This window comes from Epinephelus moara, chromosome 18, assembly GCF_006386435.1.
Source record: "Epinephelus moara isolate mb chromosome 18, YSFRI_EMoa_1.0, whole genome shotgun sequence".
Lineage (NCBI taxonomy): Eukaryota > Metazoa > Chordata > Actinopteri > Perciformes > Serranidae > Epinephelus > Epinephelus moara.
In genome coordinates this window covers 9,556,866-9,582,354 of record NC_065523.1, presented here as the reverse complement: position 1 = coordinate 9,582,354, position 25,489 = coordinate 9,556,866, and the positions used below count along the sequence as shown (strand labels likewise).

At 38.8% G+C, this 25,489-nt stretch overlaps 2 protein-coding genes across 4 annotated transcripts; both read left to right on the top strand.

Moving 5' to 3' along the window:
• The first annotated feature begins 6,760 nt into the window (after nucleotides 1-6,760).
• On the top strand, nucleotides 6,761-11,926 carry srsf2b (serine and arginine rich splicing factor 2b). Of its 3 annotated transcripts, none has more exons than XM_050070185.1 (3): nucleotides 6,761-7,400; nucleotides 8,067-8,383; nucleotides 10,336-11,926. In XM_050070185.1, exons 1-2 carry the CDS (start codon nucleotides 6,997-6,999, stop codon nucleotides 8,368-8,370), a joined length of 708 nt encoding a protein of 235 aa, XP_049926142.1. In that variant the 5' UTR covers nucleotides 6,761-6,996; the 3' UTR covers nucleotides 8,371-8,383; nucleotides 10,336-11,926. The 3 variants fall into 3 exon arrangements, with proteins under 3 accessions (XP_049926142.1, XP_049926141.1, XP_049926140.1); XM_050070184.1 differs by lacking the exon at nucleotides 10,336-11,926 and adding an exon at nucleotides 8,842-10,329 and having other exon boundaries at nucleotides 8,055-8,383; XM_050070183.1 differs by having other exon boundaries at nucleotides 6,762-7,400; nucleotides 8,055-8,383.
• Nucleotides 11,927-13,682: 1,756 nt separating this feature from the next.
• On the top strand, nucleotides 13,683-23,156 carry mfsd11 (major facilitator superfamily domain containing 11). Its single transcript, XM_050070175.1, has 14 exons — nucleotides 13,683-14,021; nucleotides 14,525-14,680; nucleotides 14,776-14,831; nucleotides 15,287-15,394; nucleotides 15,483-15,562; nucleotides 15,654-15,750; nucleotides 15,855-15,913; nucleotides 16,024-16,186; nucleotides 17,436-17,479; nucleotides 17,580-17,645; nucleotides 17,736-17,861; nucleotides 18,125-18,299; nucleotides 19,855-19,990; nucleotides 20,135-23,156. Exons 2-14 carry the CDS (start codon nucleotides 14,585-14,587, stop codon nucleotides 20,294-20,296), a joined length of 1,368 nt encoding a protein of 455 aa, XP_049926132.1. The 5' UTR covers nucleotides 13,683-14,021; nucleotides 14,525-14,584; the 3' UTR covers nucleotides 20,297-23,156.
• Nucleotides 23,157-25,489: the final 2,333 nt, after the last annotated feature.

Sequence of the window (25,489 nt, the reverse complement as noted above, 5' to 3'; positions counted from 1 at the left end):
GTTTAGCTGTTAAGCTTCTAAAAAATTCACCTGGGGAGAATTGCCCCCTGACCCCTCTGGGAGGTTGGGTCACAGATGGTGTTGGTTGAAAATGGTCTCCCCACCCAGTGTTACATGTGTGATGGTTTCTAATTTCTACTCTGATGTAGTTGAAGATTTTATGCACAAAACATGATTGTTGGGAGTGGGTGATCCAGTGGAATTTGGCCTAAATACAATACCATGTAATCGCAATACCAGAAGTTATTTTTTCAAATAAAGCAGGCGATGTTATATCAGAATCAGCTTTGTTGACCCAAAATGTGTGCACACGCAATGTACAGTACTTACACAGACACAGACAAAACAGCTAAGAAAATAACTACAAAGCTGGCAAAATGGAGGAAGTAGATAAGACTATTAACAAGTATGTGGAAAAATAGATGTACACAAATATGTATAAAGCAGCAATGACCAACAACATGTATAAGATGTCTATTTTCATTTCCATTTGCCATGGTTCATGAGGTGGAGGAATCATTAATGGGCTACCTCAGAATACATTCTCATTACACTAATTGACTAACATTGAGCATTTCTTTTTACCATTCTGTTAATTGCTGACATGCATGTAAATCAATCGCATTTACACTATTACTGATGCTCTAAACAAAATTAGTATTGCTAATGTTGATATGTAGGTATTGATACCCTGCTTTAACAAAGGGAAATGTTCTACTTTTTACTGCACTACATTTATCTGATAAACTACAGTTATGTACTTAAAAGATTTTACTTACAAAGCATGGGACCACCATGTATGTATATATACATACATACATGTATATATATGTATATATATATATATATATATATATATATATATATATATATATATATATATGTATAGTTTAAATAAGCTCCACCTCCACCATTACAGCATTTAAATCTTGTTAACACTGAGTTCACACTTGAACATTTAAAGTACATTTTGCTGATAATTTTATACTTTTACTTAAGTCAACTATAAATGCAGGGTTTTTTACTTGTCACTGCACATTTCTATAGAAAAGCACTGTTTTCATTTCCAACGTAAACAATTTAATAAAGTAAACAATACTTGCATACTTGAATCCTCAAAACTGTGATAAGATCTGTTAGCTGTGAATGAGGGGAGGTGCTGAGCCCTCTGTACTTTTGGTCCTTTTCAGGTAACAGGTGATATGTGATTAATGGGAGGGAACGATGAAACGAAAATACTATTATTCGATGACTAAATATCAACACTGGAAAGGACTATGGCTGCCTTTACAAGAAAACTATGGCCAGCAAACTTTTTCAGCCTTGTAAGGATTTTGATATACAGATGCCTATTACTTCTGATATAAGTTAATTAATCTTAAATGAAAAGGCACTTTTACCTCACAAATGAAAGTAGTTGTTGATGTGATACTGACTCTCAATGTGTGGAGAATGGTGTTAGTTATTGTTTATGCTGAGCTGAACACTGTTAAGTCACATTTTGATCATTATTATGATGATTTATTGTACAGCTTTAATTGTGTTTTCATGTGTTTTTGTCTAAACAGAAAATTTAAAACTCCTCTCCCTCTTACAGTTTTTCTCGATTGTTTACACACATTTTCTGAAAGCATGCCTCATACTCTCAGAACTCTACACACAAATCAAAAAACACACACAATGGGCAAAACCCCTCAATTCTCCTGCAAAATGAAACTTTACATTCAAAACAATGTTATTTCTTCTCAAAATGGTATTTTGTTTTCAAATGACACACAAACCATCATATGAATAGATATTTATAAGAACCAGTTGAACACTGATGTGCTCAATGTAAAATACTATGATGAATGGAAAACACTTCTTCTCCATTCATCATAATGACTTAGGCCTTTTTTTTGTTCAGTGTTACACTTACTACAGACAGTACATACATAAGTGTGTTGTAAAATATTTTAGAATATTGTTTTTATACTCAGAACACACAAATACACAGTAACAAATATATTTTATTTTTCCCACAAAAACAATGTACACAGTGTACATCCCAACCAACACAAAGTTGCACATACAGTGGTCTACATACAAAACAACAGAAGAATTTACTGTATACAGTTACAGTAAAAAAAAAAAAAAAAAACTATGCTGCATCCTCTCTTCTGTTTCGGTCTGGCCACAGCACCTCATCCACATCACAAGCAATGTTTTCCCTGGCCAAGCAGCGGGGGAAATATTGCCTAGCATGGCGAATCCAGCCATGAAAAGCATCAACTGCTATATCTCCACATGCGCCTACCATAGCTTGGAGAAGGGGTATACGCGTTTGTGGATTTCGGTCATACACTTTCCATCTCCAGGCAGAAAAAGTGGCTCGGATCTCATCAGAGATTACGGTCCTTGGCCGTCCTCGTCCTCGTCCTCCCCGTCCTCCTCCTCTTACTCTCACTCCTCTGGCTCTGGCTCTGGCTCTGGCTCTGGCTCTGTTTCCAATGTTGGCATCCATTGCTTCAAAACAGAAGAGCTCACCTGTTGCCCTTTTATGCTAAAGCTCTGATTGCTAATTGTAAAACTGTGTGACAGGTGTTTGCCCATGTGATGAGTCAGTGTGCATAGTAGGGCAATTAACTTTAGAATTTTGAATGACACTGTGTTCCTTGTGAAAACAAGAGATTTTCTTCATGAAAATTGTGCCAAATGCAGAGAATTGTATGTAGTGTTTTGAAAAAAGTGTGTTTTAGAACTGCAATTTGAGTGTAAAGCAGGAATTGTGCTTGTAGTTTAGCAGAATTGGTTCAGGGGGTTGGTGCATGAGTTACATGTTGTGGTCATTGTGTCTCAAGTACCAGTATTTGTGTGTAAACAATTGAGAAAAACTGTAACATCACTTGAGATGATAATTTGTTTGTTGTTTTGAGGTTGCTTATTAGTTATCCACACTGTCACTGCTGTTTGTAAAGGGACAGATTGCAAAAATAACCTGATCTAATAGCTAAATGCTGACAAATTCTGACCAATAATTTCAGCAGTGTTAAACTAGCTTCTTAAGTATGGTTTCCTGGTGTGGAGCAGATGTATACCGAGAATGATAGGAGTTGAATGATGTGGCTTGATACTCCTTGGACAGAAATCTAGACAAGCCGCTTCCTAACAAGGTGTGGTGCAGGCTACTGTCACACAGCGAGCAGTTACTGCCTCTAGTACCAACAACAGCCCAGTAGCACCCTCAAGGAGATGCCATGGCCATAGTGATACAATCTAGCAAAAATAGATTGGGTCTAACATTACTGTCTGAGGCTGTGGTATAGTTATTTTTACGCTAGTGCAATTGGAAGTGTTTTCTTGTGAAACAAGACAACCTTTGGTATCTTTTGGTACCAACCATAGTCTGAATATAAAGATGGACAACACGTCTCCACTTCCTCCCACTGTACAAAAGTGAAAGGAAATGAAGCCAAAACCATCCTGCTGCTGACGTCATTTGGAGCCAGAGTATGAGCTCATGGTACCAACCACAGCTTGTCATGAAAGGGCCTAAATAACACTATGTTTTGCAAGGGAACAATGTTAGTGTTATGTCCTGTTTTTTCCTTATCATAAGTTTGCGTTGTTGGTGGGGTTTTTTTTGCAAGTAAAAAAATATATAACTATTACAAAATGTATCAAAATAATAAGCCCATGATGTTTACAAGAAATTAGCCTTGGTGTTTTGATGCATAATAATAAACATAGTAAGAGAAAACAAACAAACAAACAAGGACTGTAAAGTCCAGAATCAATAGAAATATGCTTGAGGCGCCAAATAACCCAACATACATTCTTCCTCAGCTATCTCACATTAGCAAGCAGAATGTTCTCAAACTTGTAATATATAGTATTTGTGTTTCAGTGTGAAGGCTGACGGCTAACATCAATAATGGCCTTTTGACATTTGTTAAACAGATTATCTGCATTCCAGAGAGCTGCAGGTTGTGATGATTGGGAAGATTAGAATTGGTAAGAGTGCAACAGGAATGGACAGAATGTGGCTGTTGTTGATACTCCTGGTTTGTTTGGAAGCACAAAATCAGATTTGTCTAGTTTGCCTGATGTCCAAACTCAAGATAAAGTGATGAACAAAATCAAAGCGTGTGTGACACTTGCTTCACCTGGTCCTGTTGCGTACCTGGTGGGGGTCCATATCAGCATATTCACATAGTACAAATAGCAAACAGTGAAAATAATCTAGAAAACCTTTGACAGAGAAGCAGCACATCACACCATGGCCCTGTTCGATCGAGGAGATGATCTGAGGACAGACGGAGGTTCCAAAGAGGATTTAATGAAAGCAGAGCCAGCTCTGTGTGACTTCATCAGAGAATGTTGTGGGGCACACCATGTTTTTGACAACAGACACACAGATCCCTCGCAAATGATTGAGCTAGTACAGGAGATCAACAGCGTGTTGCAGAGACATGGAGCAAGTGGCTGCACCAAAGACGGTAGGGGAATCCTCCAGAGAGAAAAACAAGAAACAGAAGCAAGAAGAGCTGAAAGAGGCAGTGTATGTATACTGTCTGCCTTAAAGGTGCAGTTGCTGTAGCGTGCACTGCAAGTGTATTACTATAGTTTCTCACAACTCAGGAGGATTTTCAACAAACACCATATCTCTGTGCACTTTAAACCCAGTAACACACAGAGACAGAAGCTTGTCCACCCCAAGGACAAAACACCCAGACATAAGCAGAGTATTGTAGTGAATGCAGTTCAGTGCAGCCAGGAATGCACAGATTTGTACATTAGGGAAACTATACAACCACTCCACAAGCACATGGCACAGCACATGAGAGCCAGCTCCTCAGGTCAAGACCCAGCTGTCCACTGGAGAAGGGACTTTTCCTTTGAGGACAGCAATGTGCACATCTTGTCCAGGGAAGAAAGATGGTTTGAAAGAGGTGTAAAAGAAGCCATCTACATTGACCTGGAACGAGAATCGTTAAACACAGGAGGTGGATTACGACACCACATATCACCCACCTACAATGCAGTCTTGGGATCCCTCCCCTGACGACTTAACACCCATTCACCCCTGGTCCCACTGAAGAAGCTTCTTGGATGAGAGGCAAAACATCTTCAAGAAACGCAAGCAAGTCCAGTTGCCTACCATAAAGCACTTATGATTACCATGACCTGGATGACTTAGAATCTTCACCATCTATCTATCTATCTATCTATCTATCTATTGACTATTTTCACTAAAAAGAAAGGGCCTCAGTGCAACCACGCTGCCTGCATTGTCTATATTTACGCCCCTGCATGTGACTCTTTTAGAGCCTGCCACCCGTTATAGTAACCTTTGGGCCAAAATTATGCAGTGTCGGAAGAAATAATCAAATATCTTGAAGTACTAAATCCCCAGTGTAGAAATACTTTGTTATGGGTAAAGGTCTTGCATTCCAAATTTTACTTCAAGGTTCTGTATGTAACTTTCAGGAAAACCTTGTTCTTAGTGACACCGCTTCCTGAGGCCATTATGTGGAATGTGGTCAGCCTCCTCCGAGCACCTGCACTGGCCACAACAGTGACTAACAAGAGACTGACCGATCATGTGCAGGACTGCCTATTAAACACGTGGTGGCGGCAGCACTCCACTAACAGGGGAAAATATCAACATTTCTTTTTGAAGAGCAGTGTACAGCTTTTTGGTGAACACAGATACCTGGGATCTGGTTTAATATGCACAAAGTTTTGAAAATGAGCAGAAATCTTGCTGAAAGACATTTGAGTTATTAAAGTAAAGTATTAGAGCAACATGCTCATTCAAAGAGGTCACTTCCTTAACCCTTTGAAACCTGAGGAAATTGTCTTGAATTTTGTCAAAAACATGGGAAGACATCAATGAGCAACTTGAGAAGACATTATTAAAAAGTACACGAAAATTACCTAAAAAATGGCAAAAAAGCAAAAAAATACAAGAAATTTACCTGAAAATTTGCAAAAAAAATAAAAAGTACATAAAAAACTGAAAATTGGCAAAAATAGTAAAAAGTACAAGAAAATTAACTGAAAATGAGCATAAACAAAAAAGTAAAAAAAAAAAATGAAACGAAATTCATTGAAAATTTGCTAAATTTTCTGGACATATTTCCCTAGCTTATTTTTAATTATTGTTATCATTATTTATGCAATTTTTATGTTCTAAATCTGCAGTTTCTTATTATCTTTTTCCCCCCATGTTTCTGAAGAAAATCAAGCCGACAGGGTTCAATAGTTTAAACAAAAAGAGGAGGGAAGAATAAATCATGCCTCCATATGTGCTGAACAAGCTGTAGATAACATTAAATGAGAAAAGCTAATTAGGAGAATAAATAGCTTATATGAAGCAATACAGAATACCAGAGAGTCTTGCAGCATTATATTACATTATATTTTGAATCGTCACCTATTGCCCAATTTTGTGTTTTTCTTTACATAGATAGACATGTCCACCATAAACTGGTGCATAAAACCTAACAATGCAGGGAATGAGGTGTTTGATACTTAAAATTTACAGGGGGAGGACCCCCACACCCTCTGGCTGAATATGTGTCCCCACCAATGTACCTTGGAGGTACCAAACTGTGAAAACCTTGAACACAGGCACAAATAAAAGCAGTACTTTACTCTAAGTGAAGGATCTAAATACCTCCACGTCTGCTTGTTGGCTTGTTTGGCTCTTTTACTTTTAGAATAAAATCAAAGTACTTCCACAGGGGGGCGCTGGTGAGCTAATTACAATGCAGAGGAGCCGCTAGTTTCTTAAGTAGAAGAAGGTCTCCACACTGTTTGCGAGGCGGACGGAGTTGTGCGGGAAGAAGTCCACTATTTCGCGGTTGTGCAGCTACAAATACTACATTGGCGACGCGTGTCCATCGAAATTCTACCATCGTGTGTGCGGACTTTTACAATCAGGTGGGCTTTGTCGTAGCAGAGATATAAAGTGCTTTGAGGAAGGCTGCTAGGCCTCACAGGTTAATCACCATGAGTTACGGTAGGCCTCCGCCAGACGTCGACGGCATGACTTCCCTCAAAGTGGATAACTTAACGTACCGCACGTCGCCCGAGACCCTCAGACGGGTGTTTGAGAAGTATGGCCGGGTAGGGGACGTCTACATTCCCCGAGACCGCTACACAAAAGAAAGCAGGGGTTTCGCGTTTGTGCGGTTCCACGACAAGCGGGACGCCGAGGACGCCATGGACGCCATGGACGGCGCGCTTCTGGACGGACGGGAGCTGCGAGTCCAGATGGCCCGGTACGGCAGACCCCCAGATTCTCACTACGGTGGCGGCGGCGGCGGCGGCGGTGGTGGTGGTGGCGGAGGAGGAGGAGGCCGTCGAGGAGGGCCGACCAGGAGGTACGGCGGCCATGGACGCCGGAGCAGAAGGTAAGAATACGAATTCAACAGCTAGTTAGAGAGCTCCTTTAGTTGTATGGACGCAGACTGAAGAACTGATTTGTTCAGTGTGGCCTTTGTCTAATAACCACTACACTATTCCTCACAAAACAGAAGTTAAGTATTTTTGTGAACCAGTAAGATCCACTCAACTATTCGGCACAGATAAGATAAAGGAAAAACAATTATGAAAATGATTTTACAAAGTGTTAACCTTGTAGATCGGTGTGAGTAGTGACACAACTGCAACTTTGAAGATTTTTTCCTCTAAGTATTCGTCATGTTGGCGGATCATTTGAATGCCGACTTATCCAGGAGCACATGCTTACCCGTAACTGAACAACAGATCTCTTATTTCAGTTATGTAATAATGTTTGAGTCTCTTGGTGTTTGAGATAAGCAGCCACAACTGGAGACATCTTGAAAAACAAGATATTTTCAGTTGGTGTTCTTCAGGATGTTAATGCCATCTAATACGTCTGTTTAATCTCGTAATGAAAAGGCCATCAAACTCAAATTGAGTCTATTTAATATCTCTTCTGTATCACTTTAGTTCCTTTCAGGAGCACAGGTTACATTTTACTGAGTTCAGTGACAACTGTTTTCACATGGTAGATGATAACTCAACCCACTGAATGTATCCAGCTCTTCCCCCAGCCCAAGACACAGAAGACGCAGCAGGTCCCGCAGCAGGAGCCGCTCTCGTTCCAGAAGCCGATCCCGCTACAGCAGATCCAGGTCCCGGTCCTACTCCAGATCCAAGTCTCACTCTCCCAGGAACAAGAAGGCTAAGGCCAAATCCCAGTCTCGTTCCAGATCTAGATCCAGGTCCCAGTCCAAGTCCAAGTCCAAGTCCAAGTCCAGGTCAAGAAGCCGCACCCCGTCCTCTAAAAGAGGGTCCAGATCGAGATCTAAAAGCCAGCCTAAGTCCGCAGCAGAAAATGGAGGGGAATCCCCATAGAGCTCAGCATAAGGTGAGTTTTGACAAGATGTTGCAGTTGCACAGGCAGTAAGAGATTCATTTGGTTACTGCTTTGTTTTCAGTGGCTTTTTTGAAGTTATTAGTGCCAGAGTGGAAGACAGAACAGTTCAAAGTTTTCTGTTGACGGTAAGCCACTTGAGCAGCAAATTCAATAGGTAGACTTTACATTCTAGATCTAGATTAATCAGCTCTTAAAACAAAAAAAGTGAAATTATAGCAGTTGCTCAAAAACAAACAATTTTTGCCCTGGTAAAGATGCATCGACGAGGGCGATTTTTTTTTTTTTTTTTTTTTTTTTCCTGAGATCTTGATCAGCAACATAAGTTGTTGAATTCATAACCACAATTTCTGTCACACACAGTGCTCATAATTTTCACTGAATACTAAGCGAAGTGTTTTTTAAGAACAGTTCTGATGGTAAACCAAATCTGGAATTTTCTCCTTCCCAAGCTGCGGCATCCTGTTTGCTAAAGCGGAGTTTGAGCTGAGCTGAGGCAGTATGAGCAGTTAGAAGGTATGTGTTGAGCTGCCCACAGGCCGTCTGCTGCTGGCGAGGGTTTCTGTGCAGCAGGGTGGAGACAGTCAGTGTTGGGGTTTGGTGTTGAGGTACGTCTATGTCTGCCAGCGGACATAAAACTGTCCCCCAGGTCTCGTCCCCATTCGGAGGACGTCGGTACTTGAGGGACACTGAGGTTTGTCCAACTCTCCTCCAATGTCAGTTTGTTCAATGCCATTTTCTAACTTCTATTTTTTGTTTCACATTTTCAATACCATAGTTGTCCAATCAAAGAATAATAAAGGAAACTGTACGTGAATAAGAAGGTCATAATAAGAAAGGAGGCTTTAGTGTCCTGCAACATTTAGCTTTATGCAGCCTCTTATTTTATGTATAACGTGTAGGAGTTCCCTGAACACACCAACCTTAAAAAGCTATTTAGTAATTTTGGTCACAGTCCACCAGCATTCATCTTTTTAACCATGTGAAGTGCTTCCTGTAGGTTAGTGATTAATTGAGCTGCATAGTTATTCATTTTCTTTCTCCAAATCTTGTAGTGAAACTTGAGCTTGTGACGAGAGCTGCAGCCATTAACGATTATTGTTATCGATTAATCCACTGATTATTATTCTATAGTCTCTGTTATCCTAGAAAATATTGAACATGCCCATCCCAAGTGCCCAGATGTCTTTGTAAATGTCTTGTTTCACCTGACCAGCAGCCCAAAACTCAAACACATTAAATTTACAGTACGAAAAAGATAAAGTGTCAAACCCTCATATTTAAGAGGATTCCAGAGAATACATTTCTGCCTAAAATGACTAAAAAGATGTATCAATAAATAGAATAGTCGACAATTAATTTTCAGTCGATCCATTAATTGTTTCAGCTCTACTTTCATTATGTTAGCTTAAAAAACACTGCATTGATAAGGAGCTGGGTGTCCTGGTGGATAGCGGTTTAACGTGCTGACCATGAACTGCAGTGTAACAGGTTTACCCTCGGTTGCCATCTCTTTACTTGTTGGCTGTCCAATAAGGCATTTAATGCACAAGTAATACTTTCGATAAAAGCAAAACGGGGAGCCGTGCATGTCTGAAAGTAACCATGGGAAAAAATAGCAGGTGTGTACAGAAATGTCTCCGAAGATATTGGCCATAGGATGAAATTAGGATATGGGTGCATAGAGGAATTATTGGGAGGCTTTTAATGATGTAGATAATCATAATTACTTTCAGTTGAACTAAAAGTTATATTTATATGCAGGTCGAATGCTTCCTGGATTCAATCAGTAAAGTTTTTATAAATTTGTAGTCAAATCACATCACATCACATTGAATATGCACAACTGATTGATATCAGATTTAATAAAAACAACGTGTGATTATTGGTCTAGCGGGTCCTTGTTGACTTTGTGTTCTGTATCCTAACTACTGCTCTTCTGACAGTTTTCAGGTGAAGACTGGAAGCTTCAAGTCCAAGACGGAATCCAGCGCAAGCAACAGTGTTGTGCTGTAAAAGGTTATTATTGTGTCTTCCACGCTTTGGTTTGTTTCATTCATTTGGCCACAAAAGGCTTTGTCATTTCATTGATGTGATGTGATTCTTTTTTTCTTTTTCTTTTTTTTTTAAAATGATTTTAAAAATCTGATTCAGTGTGAAGAGGCCGTACTGTTCTGACATGGTTTTGTAATGATGACACAGGATAATACAGTTAAGTTTGTACCAGTTGCCCCTCTGAAGAAGCTAGTCTGCAGTCCAGCTTTCTTTGACTTTCCTTTTTTTTTTAAAAAAAACACCTCACATTGATCCTGGATCACCTTTGACAGAAATGTGGTCACTGGCTGACTCAATCCAGTGATGAGACAGAAATAGACAGACTGAATAATCACAGGCCAAGTTTTTAGCTGTTCATGTAGATAAATGGTAATCAGTAGAATAATCCTTTGGTTTAATTATTGTGGCTGCAACTGACTATTACTTTCATTATCTGTTGACCATTTTCTAGATTAGTTGTTTAGTCTACAAAGTGTTTGCCTACTTAAAAGAAAAACATTTATCCAAGTAGTTGCTGCTTTTAATTTCTTTCAATCACTAATCAGTTTAATTATTTCTGATCTAAATCGTTTCATCAAGGTTATGTTAATACTTCTGCCTTTATAGGAAATGTAATGCTTTCATCCATGTCAAGATCCTGCGGAAGTGTAGATTTATTTTCTGGTGTTAGCCATGGTGATCTGTTGTGGTGAATGAGCCAGCTTTGTGATGCCAGAAAGCCAGAGTTAAGCCCAAAGTTAGGTGGCTAACTCATTAACTTGTCTTTGACACAGAGGCGTGGTGTCAGCGCACAGTCGGGATAGTTTCTTGTTCAACAAGGGATAAATCTAAAAGGAACTAATACACACCTACGTTTTCTTATCAGCGCAAATATTTCATTTAACTGAAGTGATCCCCGAAAAACAATGAGGTTACCTGGTTCCTTATGATCTTGAATTTCTGCAGCTCAGGGTGTCTTTGTCAGAGAGGACAGCAGATGATTTTAACTCCTGTAATAAATGTGTTAAATGTAATTGCATAGACAGTAAAATGACAGGTAATCTAAAGTGTCAAGTAAAGGACTGTTTGCGGTCAGTAAAAGGTCACACAGATCTACGGTCTAAGCTCATCACCTTAAATCTTTTTTTTTTTTTTTTTTTTTTTTTTTTCTCTCCCCCCAAATCTTACAGGACATGTACTGGACTCTGGAAAAAGTATTTTTTGTTTTTCTTTTAATTTTTGATCCTAATCCTGCTTGTATGTTTGTTTTGTGCACTAGGCGCAGTTGTGTAGCAGTTGAGTATTGCTGGTTAGCTGTTAAGGTGGCGTGTTGCTCTGCTGAGTGCTTGGATGTATCCAGTATTCTCCAGAATGCTCCTGTGACTACCAGTGGTACGGTTGCTGCAGTCTCACCCTTTGTAAGATGAAATGGTTTTTTTCCCCCCATAATGGTCATGGATGAAAAATGTGACTTTCATTAAAGATTTGGTGTTTTGTCTATAATGGTCTCTTCTTTTATCGCTCAGGGGTGTATATTTACTGCATAAAGTTGTACATGGCAATTACATGCTTCAAAATCAGATGTATAAGTATTGGTGTAAGAAATATTCAGATCCTTCATCAAAAATATGATTACCACACTTAAAATACTCTTGCAAGTCCTGCATTCAAAACCTTAGCTGAGTAGAAGTATTATCAAGGAAATGTTCAAGTATGAACAGTGAAAGTATTGATTGTGCAGTAAAATGTTCCCTGTCAGTGTTTTACTATCATATGTGCAGTTTTTGGATTAATATTACAGCTGCATTAAAGTGTATGTTGCTTTTAACTGCTGTAGATGTTTAAGGTTGTGCTCATTTAAGCTCATTTATATAAAGTTGGGTTTAAACTTCAGCAATGCATCATATTCTATAAGATCAACATATGTTTGTGTATCACTGTCCTGTGAGAACCACATATTTCTAAAAAGTCAACTTATCATGTCGTCAGAAAAACAGCCCTGTTGAACACAGGACGAAGTGACGATGCATTTTCCAGCTAGTCCAAGAGGGTTTTTTAAATTGTATTGTCAGTGCTTCTAGGCCAAGGACACCTTAGCTGAAAGAGAGATGAAGCAGGGACCCCCTATTACATATTGTATAAAACTGAGCTGTGTATTAAATTGGGCAGATGGAGGTTGTCAGGCAGAGGGCCATATCGGCCTCCATCTTGACCTGTATTTGCTTTTCAGGTAGGTGAGAGTAAACTTAACTTTAACAAAGACTACTTGTTGCATAAGGCAAAATATGTTAGATTTATGTTAGTGTGTAATTTCAGACATTTTAATTTTTGAAAAGAAAAAAAAACTTTCAAAAATTATCAAATTTGGGGCCCCCCTTATAATAACTGAGGACCCTCTAGGGATCACGGACCCCCTGTTGAAGAACCAAGGTTTAAGTAGAATATTCTTGATACATAAAGGAACACGTCATCCTTCAGTATATCGCACGTATTTAATATTAACACATCTGGAAATACATGGGTTTCACAAGACCGGAAGGAAATGAAAAACCTATTTGAAAAGTGAATAAGGCTGTGAGATGTAGTGGAGTAAAAAGTACAATATTTACTGCTGAGATGTAGTGGCGTAGAAATATGAAGTGGCATAAAATGGAAATACAAGTAAAGTTCAAGTACCTCAAAATTGTACTTTAGTAAGTAGGATTTCACACACGGAGTTTGCTTTGGAGTATTGGTGCGTAACATACACGTATTAAGAGAACATAAAATTAATAATAATAGAAAGTATTCCAAAAATTTAGAGATATTTATGTAGAGAAGAAAATTACAAAAAAAAAAAAAAATTACAATATTAATATATCTAAATGCAATGCAAGGGTTGTGTGTTTTGTAGAAGGTAAATGTTAATGCACGTAGTCACGTTCCGCCACTATCATCGAGCAAAATACAACAACTATTTTTCTGGGAACTATTCTTTGGTACGTATTCCTCACATAGCAATATGTTTATTTTTATTTTTTTTAATTGGTCAAACCGGAAGTAGTTTTACTCGCTTGGTAGCTGTAGTGTTACTTCAAAAGATGAAACGCGTATTTTGTAAAACATGAAAATATTTAGTTCATTTGTCAGGTTATGAACCAACGTGGTTGACAATTAGTTATGTATATACACGTCTTGCTTTATATGAAGAATAATTGCGAAACAACTCACCGGAAGTAGAATCCATTTTCTTAAAACAAATGAAACAAGAACGGGATTGGTGTAAGCCGACTCACTGACGGCGTACTCTCTCTGAATCGAACGTATGTACATCGACGATTCAATGCTAAAGCGCAGTTAGCTAGTTAGCGCACCACAGTCAGCTGATTCATTCACATGACTGTGCTTTCTAGTTTCGGGCAAGTCCTGTTTACCGGTGAAAGTATTCCCCTTAATCTGTTTTACACGACGGGAACCAACTTGCCAAAGTTAGTTTAGAAACCTCACGGTGAAGGATATCGGGACTTCCACAAAGGACTAACTATGTTACTAATAACACTCTGAGTCTGGACAAAGAGGAGCAGCCAGAGAGGTTAGCTAAACAGCTTCAGCGTTGTTGGTAAGTTGTTTTCTGTGTCAAACATTTCAGTTATGTCTTGTGCTTGACGTTGGACACAAGAAAAGACACTGTTGTCTTGATCCTCGTCTCGGTTTAAGAAATAAACACTGAGACAAACCTCTTAAAAATCTTTTGAGTTAAAATCTCCGTTGCTTATTGTCAGACATAAAGTTTGATAAAACACACACACTTAGGTGCCGTGGTAATGCAAACAATCCACGTTACAATTCGGCATACATCTCACTAACCAATCGATACTTCCTTTAAGTCTATCTCTTGGTGAGAAAGTAATTTCTAGGCTGTTCTAAGCATTTATGTCTTGACACTTGTGCTTATGTATTTGTGATAAAACACCAGGTTTTTGAATGAGGTTTGGTATAATACTAGTACTACTACTACTACTACTACTAATAATAATAATAATGATAAGCTTTTTTCATGTGTTGCAATGAGTCCATTAATGTTGCTTGTTCTGATTTCTTCTTCTCTTCTTCTATTTTAAGATGTGTTGTTCACTCCAGTAGCTTCATTCCTCAAGCACTTTGCAAACAAACATCTGCAAAATGACTCCAGAGGGGAAGAGGCTGTTAAACATCATCATCCTGGGCTTCGGCTTTATGTTTATGTTCACTGCTTTTCAAACATGCGGCAACATAGGAGTAAGTTGGAATTTGCTGGTGCACATTGCAGATTGATTCCATTATATTTCAGTCTGAAGTCTTATACTGTCCTTTGTCTTTATTTTTCTTTACAGCAAACTGTTATCAAGAGCTTTAATCACACTGAATTCCACGGGAGCGGATACACAAGGTTTGTAGATTATGTCCCTTGTACACAGTGTCTGAGCAGATGATAGACAATACCACATGCTGTGGATTCAGTTTTGGTTCCCTGTTAATTGGGTTCAGAGTCAGACTTTCCCAGCATCAATACAGACCTGGTGGCACATTCTATAATCAAATCTGTCACACTCAGAAATCCTTGAAGGATAATTAAATCTTCGGTAAATCATTTTAGGGAACGTCTACTCTGATTTAGTTGCCATTAGTCTCTCAGGGTTCCAGGAAACATCATACATGACCTTAATCTTGCCACTTACGCAAGGGAAATCTTTGAAAGCACAAGGGAGAAGACCCTCCAAAAAAGCATCAGTCTTTGTCTAAATCACAAAGTATCTTCTCTTCTGCATTTTGTCCATGTGCAGGACTGTCCACGCGTTGTCCTTTACAATACGCATTAACTGTCCTGTTGTCTGTTACTTTTAGCATGGCCATCATCTATGGAGTTTTCTCTGCATCCAACCTGATTGCCCCCTCAGTGGTGACTGTCATTGGGCCACAGCTATCAATGTTCTTCAGTGGGCTATTGTACAGGTAAACCCACACTGACTAACACAACCCCTGCTCCTTCTTTTTCATGCAAATCCAGACTCCTAATGTGTCTTGATGTTCATTTGTACAGCGGCTACATCGCTATGTTCATTTACCCGTACACATGGAGCTTCTATACAGCGTCTGTGTTGGTTGGAATAGCAGCAGCAGGTAAAGAGTCATCATCTAATGATCATTTGTAAATAGAGAACACGTCTTCTTCATGTTTATGTCTTATGATTTTTTTGTGTGTACGTTTCAGTCCTGTGGACGGCTCAGGGAAATGTGCTTGCCATAAACTCCACTGATCACACCATTGGAAGAAATAGTGGCATATTTTGGGCGCTGCTGCAGTTCAGGTGACCCTTTTTGCCAACATGTGCCTGAATCTAGTTTTACTGAATAACTGTGTTATTTGGTGTACAGCTTGAGTTTTGAATGCATCCCTCATCTCTCTTTGTAGCTTATTCTTTGGAAATCTATACATATACTGTGCCTGGCATGGACACGTTCACATAACAGGTAGGAAGCAATGGCTGCCTCCATATTTATTTATTGCTATTCATAGTTCCCATGCAGACTTCTCATAAGAAGTTTCATTTTAAGCATGTGACTCATGTTGTGTGTCTTAGACAAGGACCGCCAGACAGTGTTCATCTCTCTCACGGTGATTAGTCTGGTGGGTTGCTTCCTCTTCTTTCTGATCCGGAAGCCTGACCCTGAACCTGCTGCTTCCTCTGAGGTGTCAGAGTCGCTGATGCAGGCTGAATCGTCAGAGAGCTGCTCCACAGCTAGGTGAGTGTTATCAGGATTCACATAAGGCTTGGAAATCTGGAATTCTGTTACTGTATGTCACTTATGAGTCATGGAAAAGTCCTGGAAAATGAAAAAAAAGTCATCAGACTGTCCTGGAGAGTACAATGAGTTGTCCTTATTATATTTATTATACAACAAAATTACGATAAGGTAAGATTCTGTTTAAACTTTAAAGCCAGCACAAATAAACTTTTATCTGAGGTCAGGGACAAGGTTGACTTCAATCGTAGTACTCATCATACCAGCTTAATTTCCTTTTTCGACAAAAACAATATGAAACTTTCCAAAACTGTCTCAGTTAGTCTTGTTAGTCATTTAATTAGTTGATCCAGTGTTCCAACAATCACCAGCTCTGGGCAGGTCGAAATAATATGCTGTTTTTTCCTGCAGTCTCTTTCTGTGTGTAACGTTAGCCCACCACATACAGTCGCCATGTTTGCCAGCTCAGCTGCTGTTCCACCAGAAGAGATTGACCTCTGATGGTGCAGGCTGTGCACTGCAAACAGTACATCGCCTCGATACTGCATCTCTGAATCAGTGAGATAGATCCCACAACTTTAAGTCTGCTGAAGAGCATCCCTGCTGAGTAAAATGTGCTGTGAAGGGGAACGTCTCCTGTATCATTTGGGTCAGCGGCTCTCAATTGTTGGAATTCAGGGTATATTATTGCTAAGCTGTGAGGGATTGCTAAATAATTCACGGTGCAGGGACCCTGGAACTGACCATTGATTAGAGATATTTATTGCATCACCACTGTTGAGCTGTTGTTAAGGGGCCCAGGATGGCAGTGCCTTTGTTTGAGCCTCTTTTCTGGGATCGTCGGCATGTCAGCATCAAATAACCTTTTTTTAAACATTATTTAACAAGACTTCACCAAAAGACCCTGGAAATGCCCTGGATTTTTAAATTTTTTTTTTTTAAAACAGATGGGAGTGTGGGTCGTCCCACCAGGAGCAGGGATGCATTTTTTTTCTTAGTGTAACAGGACGAGGCAGGTGCCCTTTAACTGTAAATGCTATCCTTTGTTGTCTTTTCTACATTTCTCTTTGAAACTGCTGTGATACAGTCGCCATGACAACCAAGTCCAGTTTAGGGATGAGCTGGAAGGTGAAAGTGTCCAAGAGAAAATATGAGGCTGTGAAAGGTCAAAGGACAGAGAGCTTCAAGACAAAAAGATCCATGCAGTTGTGTCACAATGTCTTATCAGCTTTCATTCTCTTCTTCACAGCTCACCTCGCCCAGGCCTCTCATCACAAGCTTTGGATGCTTTTGGTATTTTCTTCATAATACAACCTCCACTTCATGAGCTTTTACCCTAAGTGTAACACATGTTAAAATCTGCCTTCTTCTTCTTCTTCTTTTTTTTGTTTAGTGAAAGCATGTAAAATGTTTTGCACTAAAGAGATGCTGCTGCTGAGCTTCTCCACAGGATACACAGGTGGGTGAGATGAGAGTAAGATGTGTTCAGGTGTGGAGAATGTAACCAATGAATCTGTATTCATGCAGTCTGCTCTGTCTGCTCTGGCAGGCCTGGAGCTCACTTTCTACAGTGGGGTGTATGGGACGTGTATCGGAGCCATGACTCGGTTCGGCCATGATGCAAAGAGTTTAATTGGCATCTCTGGCATCTGCATCGGTGTAGGCGAGATCTTAGGTGAGTCCTCTGCGTCCCCTTTTCAACTGTTTCCCTCTGAGATGTAGTGGAGTGGAAGTATTAAGTTGTATAAAATAGAAACACTTAAGTAAAGTACCCCAAATTTGTATTCAAGTACAGTGCATAAGTAATTGTACTTAGCTACTCTATAGCACTGGTTCAGATGCAGTTTGTCACATGAAAGCACTGCAAAGAGAACAAAGAAGAATATCACGAGGCAGCATATCATTTATTTCCTTCTTCTCTCCTCTCTGTCCTGCCAGGAGGGGGTGTGTTTGGGATGCTGAACAAGTGCAGCCGGTTTGGGAGGAATCCAGTGGTACTGCTGGGGCTCATCACACACTATGTCGCCTTTTACTTGATCTTCCTGAACATTGCCAGCGATGCTCCAATTGCACCGGAGGCAGGGACAGATCTGCAGGCCTACATTACCCCCAGGTACAAAGACCACAGCGAGGGGCTCTGTTCAGACCTGAGTAGTTCATTAAAACAGATGATCAGTTAAACCAGGCTCTCCTCTGTAATTCAGGATTATTTCGAGTTATTATTTGAATCACTGAACAGTTTTGACATGTGGGTGCAGATTCAGAGGTCTGAAACAAGATTAGAAATTCTGTTCCACAAATAAGTTTAAATAGGTCTGACTTGTAGAAACGTACCCCTCCAGAACACACTGGTCGTGATCAGGCCAGTTTTCAGTATGAACCAGTGTTACCGTCTGTCACATTGAAATACTGCGTTTTTAAAGTTCCTCTTTTCTGCTGCACTGTGAGCATGAGTCAGCTCAGATTACTCACCTAAATTAAGAATTCTATTATGTTATTTCCAGTCCCAGAGAAGTAAGTCTCAAACTTGTGATGCCGTCAAGTGTAGAGTCTGGAGCTGCCCCATAGACAATAAATTGGAGCCTGATTTTGTGGACCCACTGTATGTTTGTTTTCTTTTATACCCAAATTAGCTTTACTTTATTGTTGTGTTCTCAGCTCTGAAACAGAAAATGTTTCCGTATACTCAGAACGTTCCCATGAGTGCTCTCAATGTCATCAACAACATCTCTTACCATTCATTGTCTATGAAGGAGCTCAAGACTTTATACTTCATGTCATCACAAGTTAGTTTTAGCACTCTAGTTGATTTAGGAGAGAGTTGTTCATGTTTACTAACATATTTTGCCCTGTCTTAGACCATAGGAAAGACAAGTATGAATTTTGAAAATGGGGTTAGTTCCCCTTTAAGGCTCAGACACACCTAACTGACATGATGATTCACAAAGTGAAAACAATAGCAGCCTCATTGTCGATGCTGGTAGTTAAAGAAACAGACACCCAGTAATCTGTTTATTAAAGATACAAAAAAGGGGCTGACAATAAATCTAAAGGTATTTTAACAGTAATTTCATCATGTGGAGGCTGTTCTGTCACTTGTACAAACCAAGTAGTATGTTCTTGCTATAAAATGAATGGTCGAGAGTTTGAGTCTTAAACAATGCCTCAAATTTGAAATGTTTCATCCTGTACATCTTGTACATTCATTTTCAGCACTTACCATGCAAAGACAATAGCTAAAAGAGGAGTTCCAAGTGTTGAGTTCATCTGTACTTGTGCCAAAGAGTGAGCTCAGTGCTGCCAAAAGTTCTCTTTGCTTTGTTTATTGCTGTGGTTTTGTTTTCCTCTTAAGTTTAGCATGTGCTGCTGCTGAGCATCATACATTTGTCTTTACGTGTCTTTTCTTTTTTGTAAATTGATTGATCCATGCGTGATGTCTCAGGTCTGCGTTTCAGAGTCAGGATCAAGCAGCTCTTAAGCCAGACTTGACTTAATTTAATTTTACTAGGTCTGAGTTGGCTTTATGAGAAACTGCTCAATCCAGATTTAGTTTGACACACAATAAGACCTGCTTATTCTGAATTTCCTGAACCTGTTCATTCATGACTTGATAACATGATGTTGGACATTATTTAAATGTTGCTGTTTGTGTGTTTTGTGTGGCTTAGTGTCGGCGTGGCATTGCTCTGCAGTTTCCTTCTTGGTTTGGGTGACAGCTGTTTCAACACTCAGCTTCTCAGCATTATCGGCTTCATGTTCCGTGACAACAGCGCCCCCGCCTTCGCTGTCTTCAAGTTCATACAGGTGAGTTTTAGACGCAGCGCACTGTGGCGATAACATGAATAAGTTAAAATATGGAATGGAAAATGTGGAAGAAGATATTGAGTATAAATGTATCATTCATTCAGTTCTCCAATTTTATTATAACATGTTTTACTTTCTCTGCAGTCCATCATGGCTGCCTTGGCTTTCTTCTACAGTAACTACCTGTTGCTGCACTGGCAGCTGCTCATCCTGGTCGTTGTGGGTTTTCTGGGCTCCGTGACTTTCTTTTTGGTCGAGTGGATGGCTGAGTCCAACAGGAGGGAGTCAGACTACGACAGCATCTGACTTTTGTCTGGTGAGGATAAGGAGCTGGAGATGTTTAGCTCACCACAGCTGGAAGAATCATCCGGAAATGATGATAATGATGACGATTATGATGAACATATCCCAGCCTCTGCAAATCAGAGGCTGATACTGTGGTATGCTTGTTTTTATAGCTGGTCTGTATGAAGCCGGTGGCTGCAGGAACCAAACTTAAAGGCAATCTCAACATTTACCTGTAACTAAATCAAAAGGCATGAGGAGGAACTGTGTGAACGCAAGATATACCTCATTTTGGTTCATTCCTGGCGTCTTATCTTATTATTTTGTGCACATAAATTTGAAATTTATCTGAACCAATTATGAAAATATCAGCCTCCTCGGAGGCATGATGAATAGAATTAATTCCATAAAAAGCATTTATGATTTGAAGCATGTCAACAGTGACATAAAGAAGGGTAATGGGCCCCACTGCTAGTGCCTGCGTGAAGAGATAATAAGGATCAATACTGACTCAGTTGTGAATCAGCTGCAGGTTGTAAGAAAAAATGCTCCTACAGCCTGTTTTCATTGGGTGCAGCTATTCCAGCTGCATGAACCGACTTAGAATATAAGTCTGGTGATAATCTATGTATATATTCTATATATTTTTTTCTTGTCAACAAAATCCCACGAAAAAACCAAAATAAACTATGAGTTCAGCCTACTAATAAGTAGAGTATATATCAAAGCCTGATATATCTTCTTCCTCTGTGCTATAGAGCTCCATTGTTGTCCAAAAAACTATTAAAAACACATCAGAGAGCCACACTGTTGCACTGGGTAACATGTTGCTGCATAACCATGAACACACACACTGTAGTACACACACCAATACTCACTAGAGCACCAAATGTGGACTGATTTGCTGCTGAAAACAGTCCCTAATAAACTCCTCCTGTCTCCTTGATAAAAAATACAGTGAGCAGCCATTTAAGGACATTTCTGAGACTCTTTTTATATATGAAGCTATATACCTGTGAGGAGTTTTCTCTGTAGTTGGAACTGCAGCTACAGACAGGAAGTCAGAAAGTACTGAGAGACGCACTAACACATTGCTCATTTTGGTCTTTAATGGGATTTGATGACAATGAAAAAGTAGAACAATGCCAGCCCTATACTTAAAAAGTTTTTTCCACTCACTCACTTCTGCACCCACAGAAGCTTGTCATGCGCACAAATTCCAAAACCTTGATTACAGTGCAGTAGTGACACAATAGCCACCCCTGGGCTCCATACAGCCGCATACTGTTGGTATGCTGTCAAAGATTGGGATTCACTCCACATAAAGCAGTTGTGTTGTGTATCCAGTGCTGTACTTCCCAGATTGTGTTACATGTTAAGCTGCAGTCACAAGGTAGTCACAACTTTGAAATTAAGTTTTATGACAGACATTCTGAAAGTCATTTACCTGCAGAGCCTTCTTTGGTTTCGGTCATCTGACTTTCATTGAGAAAGGTCACAGCCAATTTGGAGCAAAGCAGTTAAAAGGGAAACATTATCGAGAAACTTTTCATATTTGGTTTGTGAATGTGAAACTTTCACCCGCAATTCTTCTGTTCTGCTGTTTTTCTTCTTTTCTTGTTCCTTCATGATAAACTAAGTGCCATTTGATTGGTTTAGTTGTAATAAGATCCCGCTGACTTTGCATTCCATGAAACGTTTCATAATTACAAGTGGGTGACTGCTTTAGTTCAAATAAAATTAACAGAGGCTCCTCGGACTGAAAAAAAATTGTCCTTTTCCTCTTCTTTCTACTTTTTTTCTCATCTCCTCCTATGGAGAATGTTTCAAAGGGAAAAAAGAGACAATAAAATGGTAAATGGGAGAAATTTAACATTTTCTTTCATTTTGTTATTGTTGTTGTTTTTTTGTTGTTGGTTTTTTCAAAGAGTTTTTGGCTGTGCTGGCAGCTTGGCTCTAGATACCAAGTCAAGTTGGTCCACAGCTTTGGTTGAGAGTGAAATATCTCGTCAATGAAATTTGGTTCAGATATTCAGGTTCCCATAACTCTGGTGATAATACTTAAAATCTTGCAGGGGATTTTACTAATACAGAAGCTGGTGAAGTTGTGAAAACTCCAAAACTGAATGGTTCAGTTAAAACTGAATGGTCATAATTGAAGAAGTTGGCAGGTCAAGATCCAGAAACACTGGTTCCTACAATTTCCATAATGCATCTTAGTATCATCTTATAACATTTGGTAAATTTCTATGTCACATGCTTTCTGTTAAAGGTACCCTGTGCAGTTTTTGGCCACTAGTAGTGTATCAGTACTCTGTATGGTCTACTGTAAACGTGTGAGCTGGAAGGTGCCAAAAAAGTAGCAATAATTAATTTTAGTGATTCTCACAATTGGCCTCCTTTACAATGACCTTGACAGCCTCGCAAAGTTGCTGGTGTTGCTGTAGACACTTTGTCCTGTGTTTTTTTTTGGTTTTTTTTTTACTGCTGTTGTCACACGTCACTCATTTTAAATTGATCTGATGCCAAACCAACACAGTGCTAAATATGGGCCTGAAGACATGTTGTCTTTATGTAATGTTGAAGTGAGAAAGGGCAACAAGGAACTCAATCTTAGATGCTGTAGTTTTTTGTTTTTTTTTTCATTTTGTTTAAAGTGTCAATTTATGAATTACAGCACATTATTGTAGTTAATTTATTGCAAAATGCTCAAGTTTTGTTTCATGTTGCAAATGCAATGGATGCAATCAGTCTCAAGGATATTAAGGGAAATGCATGTGAACTATGAAGGTGATTTTATACTTGAATGTAGTAATTAAGAATGGCGCCTGAAATCTGCTTGCTTGTTTTTATTATCAATAAAATATTATTTTGAACTTAAGTTGTGTGCTTTACCTGGATAAACCAAAAACTGTCCAAAAAACATTACCATTAAATAAAATTTTGAATCAGATTACACACCTGTTTTTTTTTTTTTTTTTGCTGAAAACGACATATAGTATCACACTTACAGGACAGGAGCAGCTGCAGCTTACGACAATTTCACAAATTGTACTTTGATGTGTAAAAGAAATCCAAGTTTGCCTTTATCTGACATCCTTCCTTTAAAATGTATGTTTGATTTGTATACACATACAAACAATGCAAATAAAATACAGTAAAATAGAAAATGAATAAAAAGATAACGTGCAGTTGCTGTGTAGGGGTATTATGCGAAAAAAATAATATTTTAAAGACTTATTAGGGTCCGGGCAGCTAAGCTGCCAGGACACAATTGTAATCCTAGGTCTTCTTCTTCTTCTTCTTCTTCTTCTTCTTCTTCTTCTTCTTCTTTCGTCTTCCGAGGAAATCATACTTCCCATGGGTGAAAACTCACCAAACTTTGCACAAAGGTCCAGTCTCATGCCAGATATCCTCAGCTGTAAACTCAAGCCAATAGTCCTGATGGTGGCGCTACAGCAAGCGTCTAAAGTTCAAAACTTTGAAAATTCATAACAAATCAACCATACGTGCTACAACTTCACAACTTTCATCAAACTGTAGCCCCAATACTGAAGAAACTTTTGTACATTTAAACCTATTAAAAATTATGAAGTTCATCACTCTGTTTTTTTCAAAAACTGTAAAACTTCTTAAACCTATCTCCTCCCACAATTTTTGCTCAATTGACACCAAACTTGCTACAGAGCATCTTCAGACTGTCCTACACAAACTATGTTTCTCAGATTTTTGATTTATCAAAAATTGAGCCTACAGTGCACCAAAATGTTTGACTGTAAACGGTACTGTAAACACATACATGCAAATTCTTGCTAAATACATTTTCAATGTTCATGAAAAAAATGACAAAATTCTAGAGTCATGGTAGATGATGTTTGGCAAATTTCAGAATTTTATCTCAAAAACTGAATTTTTGACAGCATTTTGAATTTTGCTCTAATGTGAACAATTGGAGTTAATGCAAAAATGGCAATTTTAAACATCAGTTTTTCACTTATGGAGCAAAACAATCATTGTTACAAACAAATTACCAACAGCTCCATGCTGTCTAGATGCAATATGTGTATTTTCAGATTTTTGTTTCGATATTTTTTATTTTTTACAGTGGTTTGAAATCTGCTTTCCCATGCATGGACGGCTGCTTAGTCAATTTGTGAAGCTATACATGAATTGTCACTGACTAATTAGCTCAGTGAGATAGAAATTGATTCTTAATCTCAGAGGTTGTGAGTTCAAGCCTCAGCTGATGCAAAAGGCAGATTGTGTTGCTAAATTCTTAAATGTCTTCCAATTCTTCTGCTTGTTGCTCAGAATTGCCTAAAAATGCCCGGACCCGACCCATCGCTGTGCAGCAGCTATAATTTTTTCTTGGGTTTTTGGTTCTTGTATTCAACAATAGTAATAAAACGTATGCTTTAAATCATCCTGAAAACAAAGTGAATATTTTTTCTTACCATTTAGTTTTATTAATAAAATATAATCCCAATAAAATAAGAAGACTGATAACAAAACATAATTCAGATTTCAAGTAATTTATTGTTGTATGCACAGCAATTACAGAGAAGAGTCATTGGCAATGAAAATCATTGATCTTAGGCTCCCTTCTACAATGCACATGAAATAGCCTAAAAAAGAAAATCACAAATGAGAATCTAAGATATAGTGCAGAAGTTAAAAAAATAAAATAAAAATATATATATATATATATATATATATGTGTGTGTGTATATATATATATATATATATACATATATATATGTATATATAGCCTATATATATATGTTTGTGGTAGAAGTGTACAGTAATTAAAAAATGAATAAACGGTATGTAAAGAGCAGTATAGTAAATATGCATGAGATTTATCTCCCAAATTTTGGTCGCAAACTTGTTTTAAATCCTTGTTAATTACACTTCTCTTTTTCCAAGATAATCCATCCACTGGACAGGTGTGTCATGCCTTTGGCTGGTGTGCAGTTTTAGTTTTATCTTGAAATAAGTAAAGGTATATAAATGACAAGAGACTGTATTTTTTATTATTTTATTGGCTGTATTATCACAAAGATGGAAGAAAATGTTCCTGTCCAAAGAAAATCTTTTTTCCCCCATTCCATGAACGCAGCATGATCTCCACTCGTTGCCTAGTGATCGGTAACGCCACATGATCCCAACGTGGGAATCCGTAGGGCGAGATGACGTCAAGTGAGAAAAAATGCT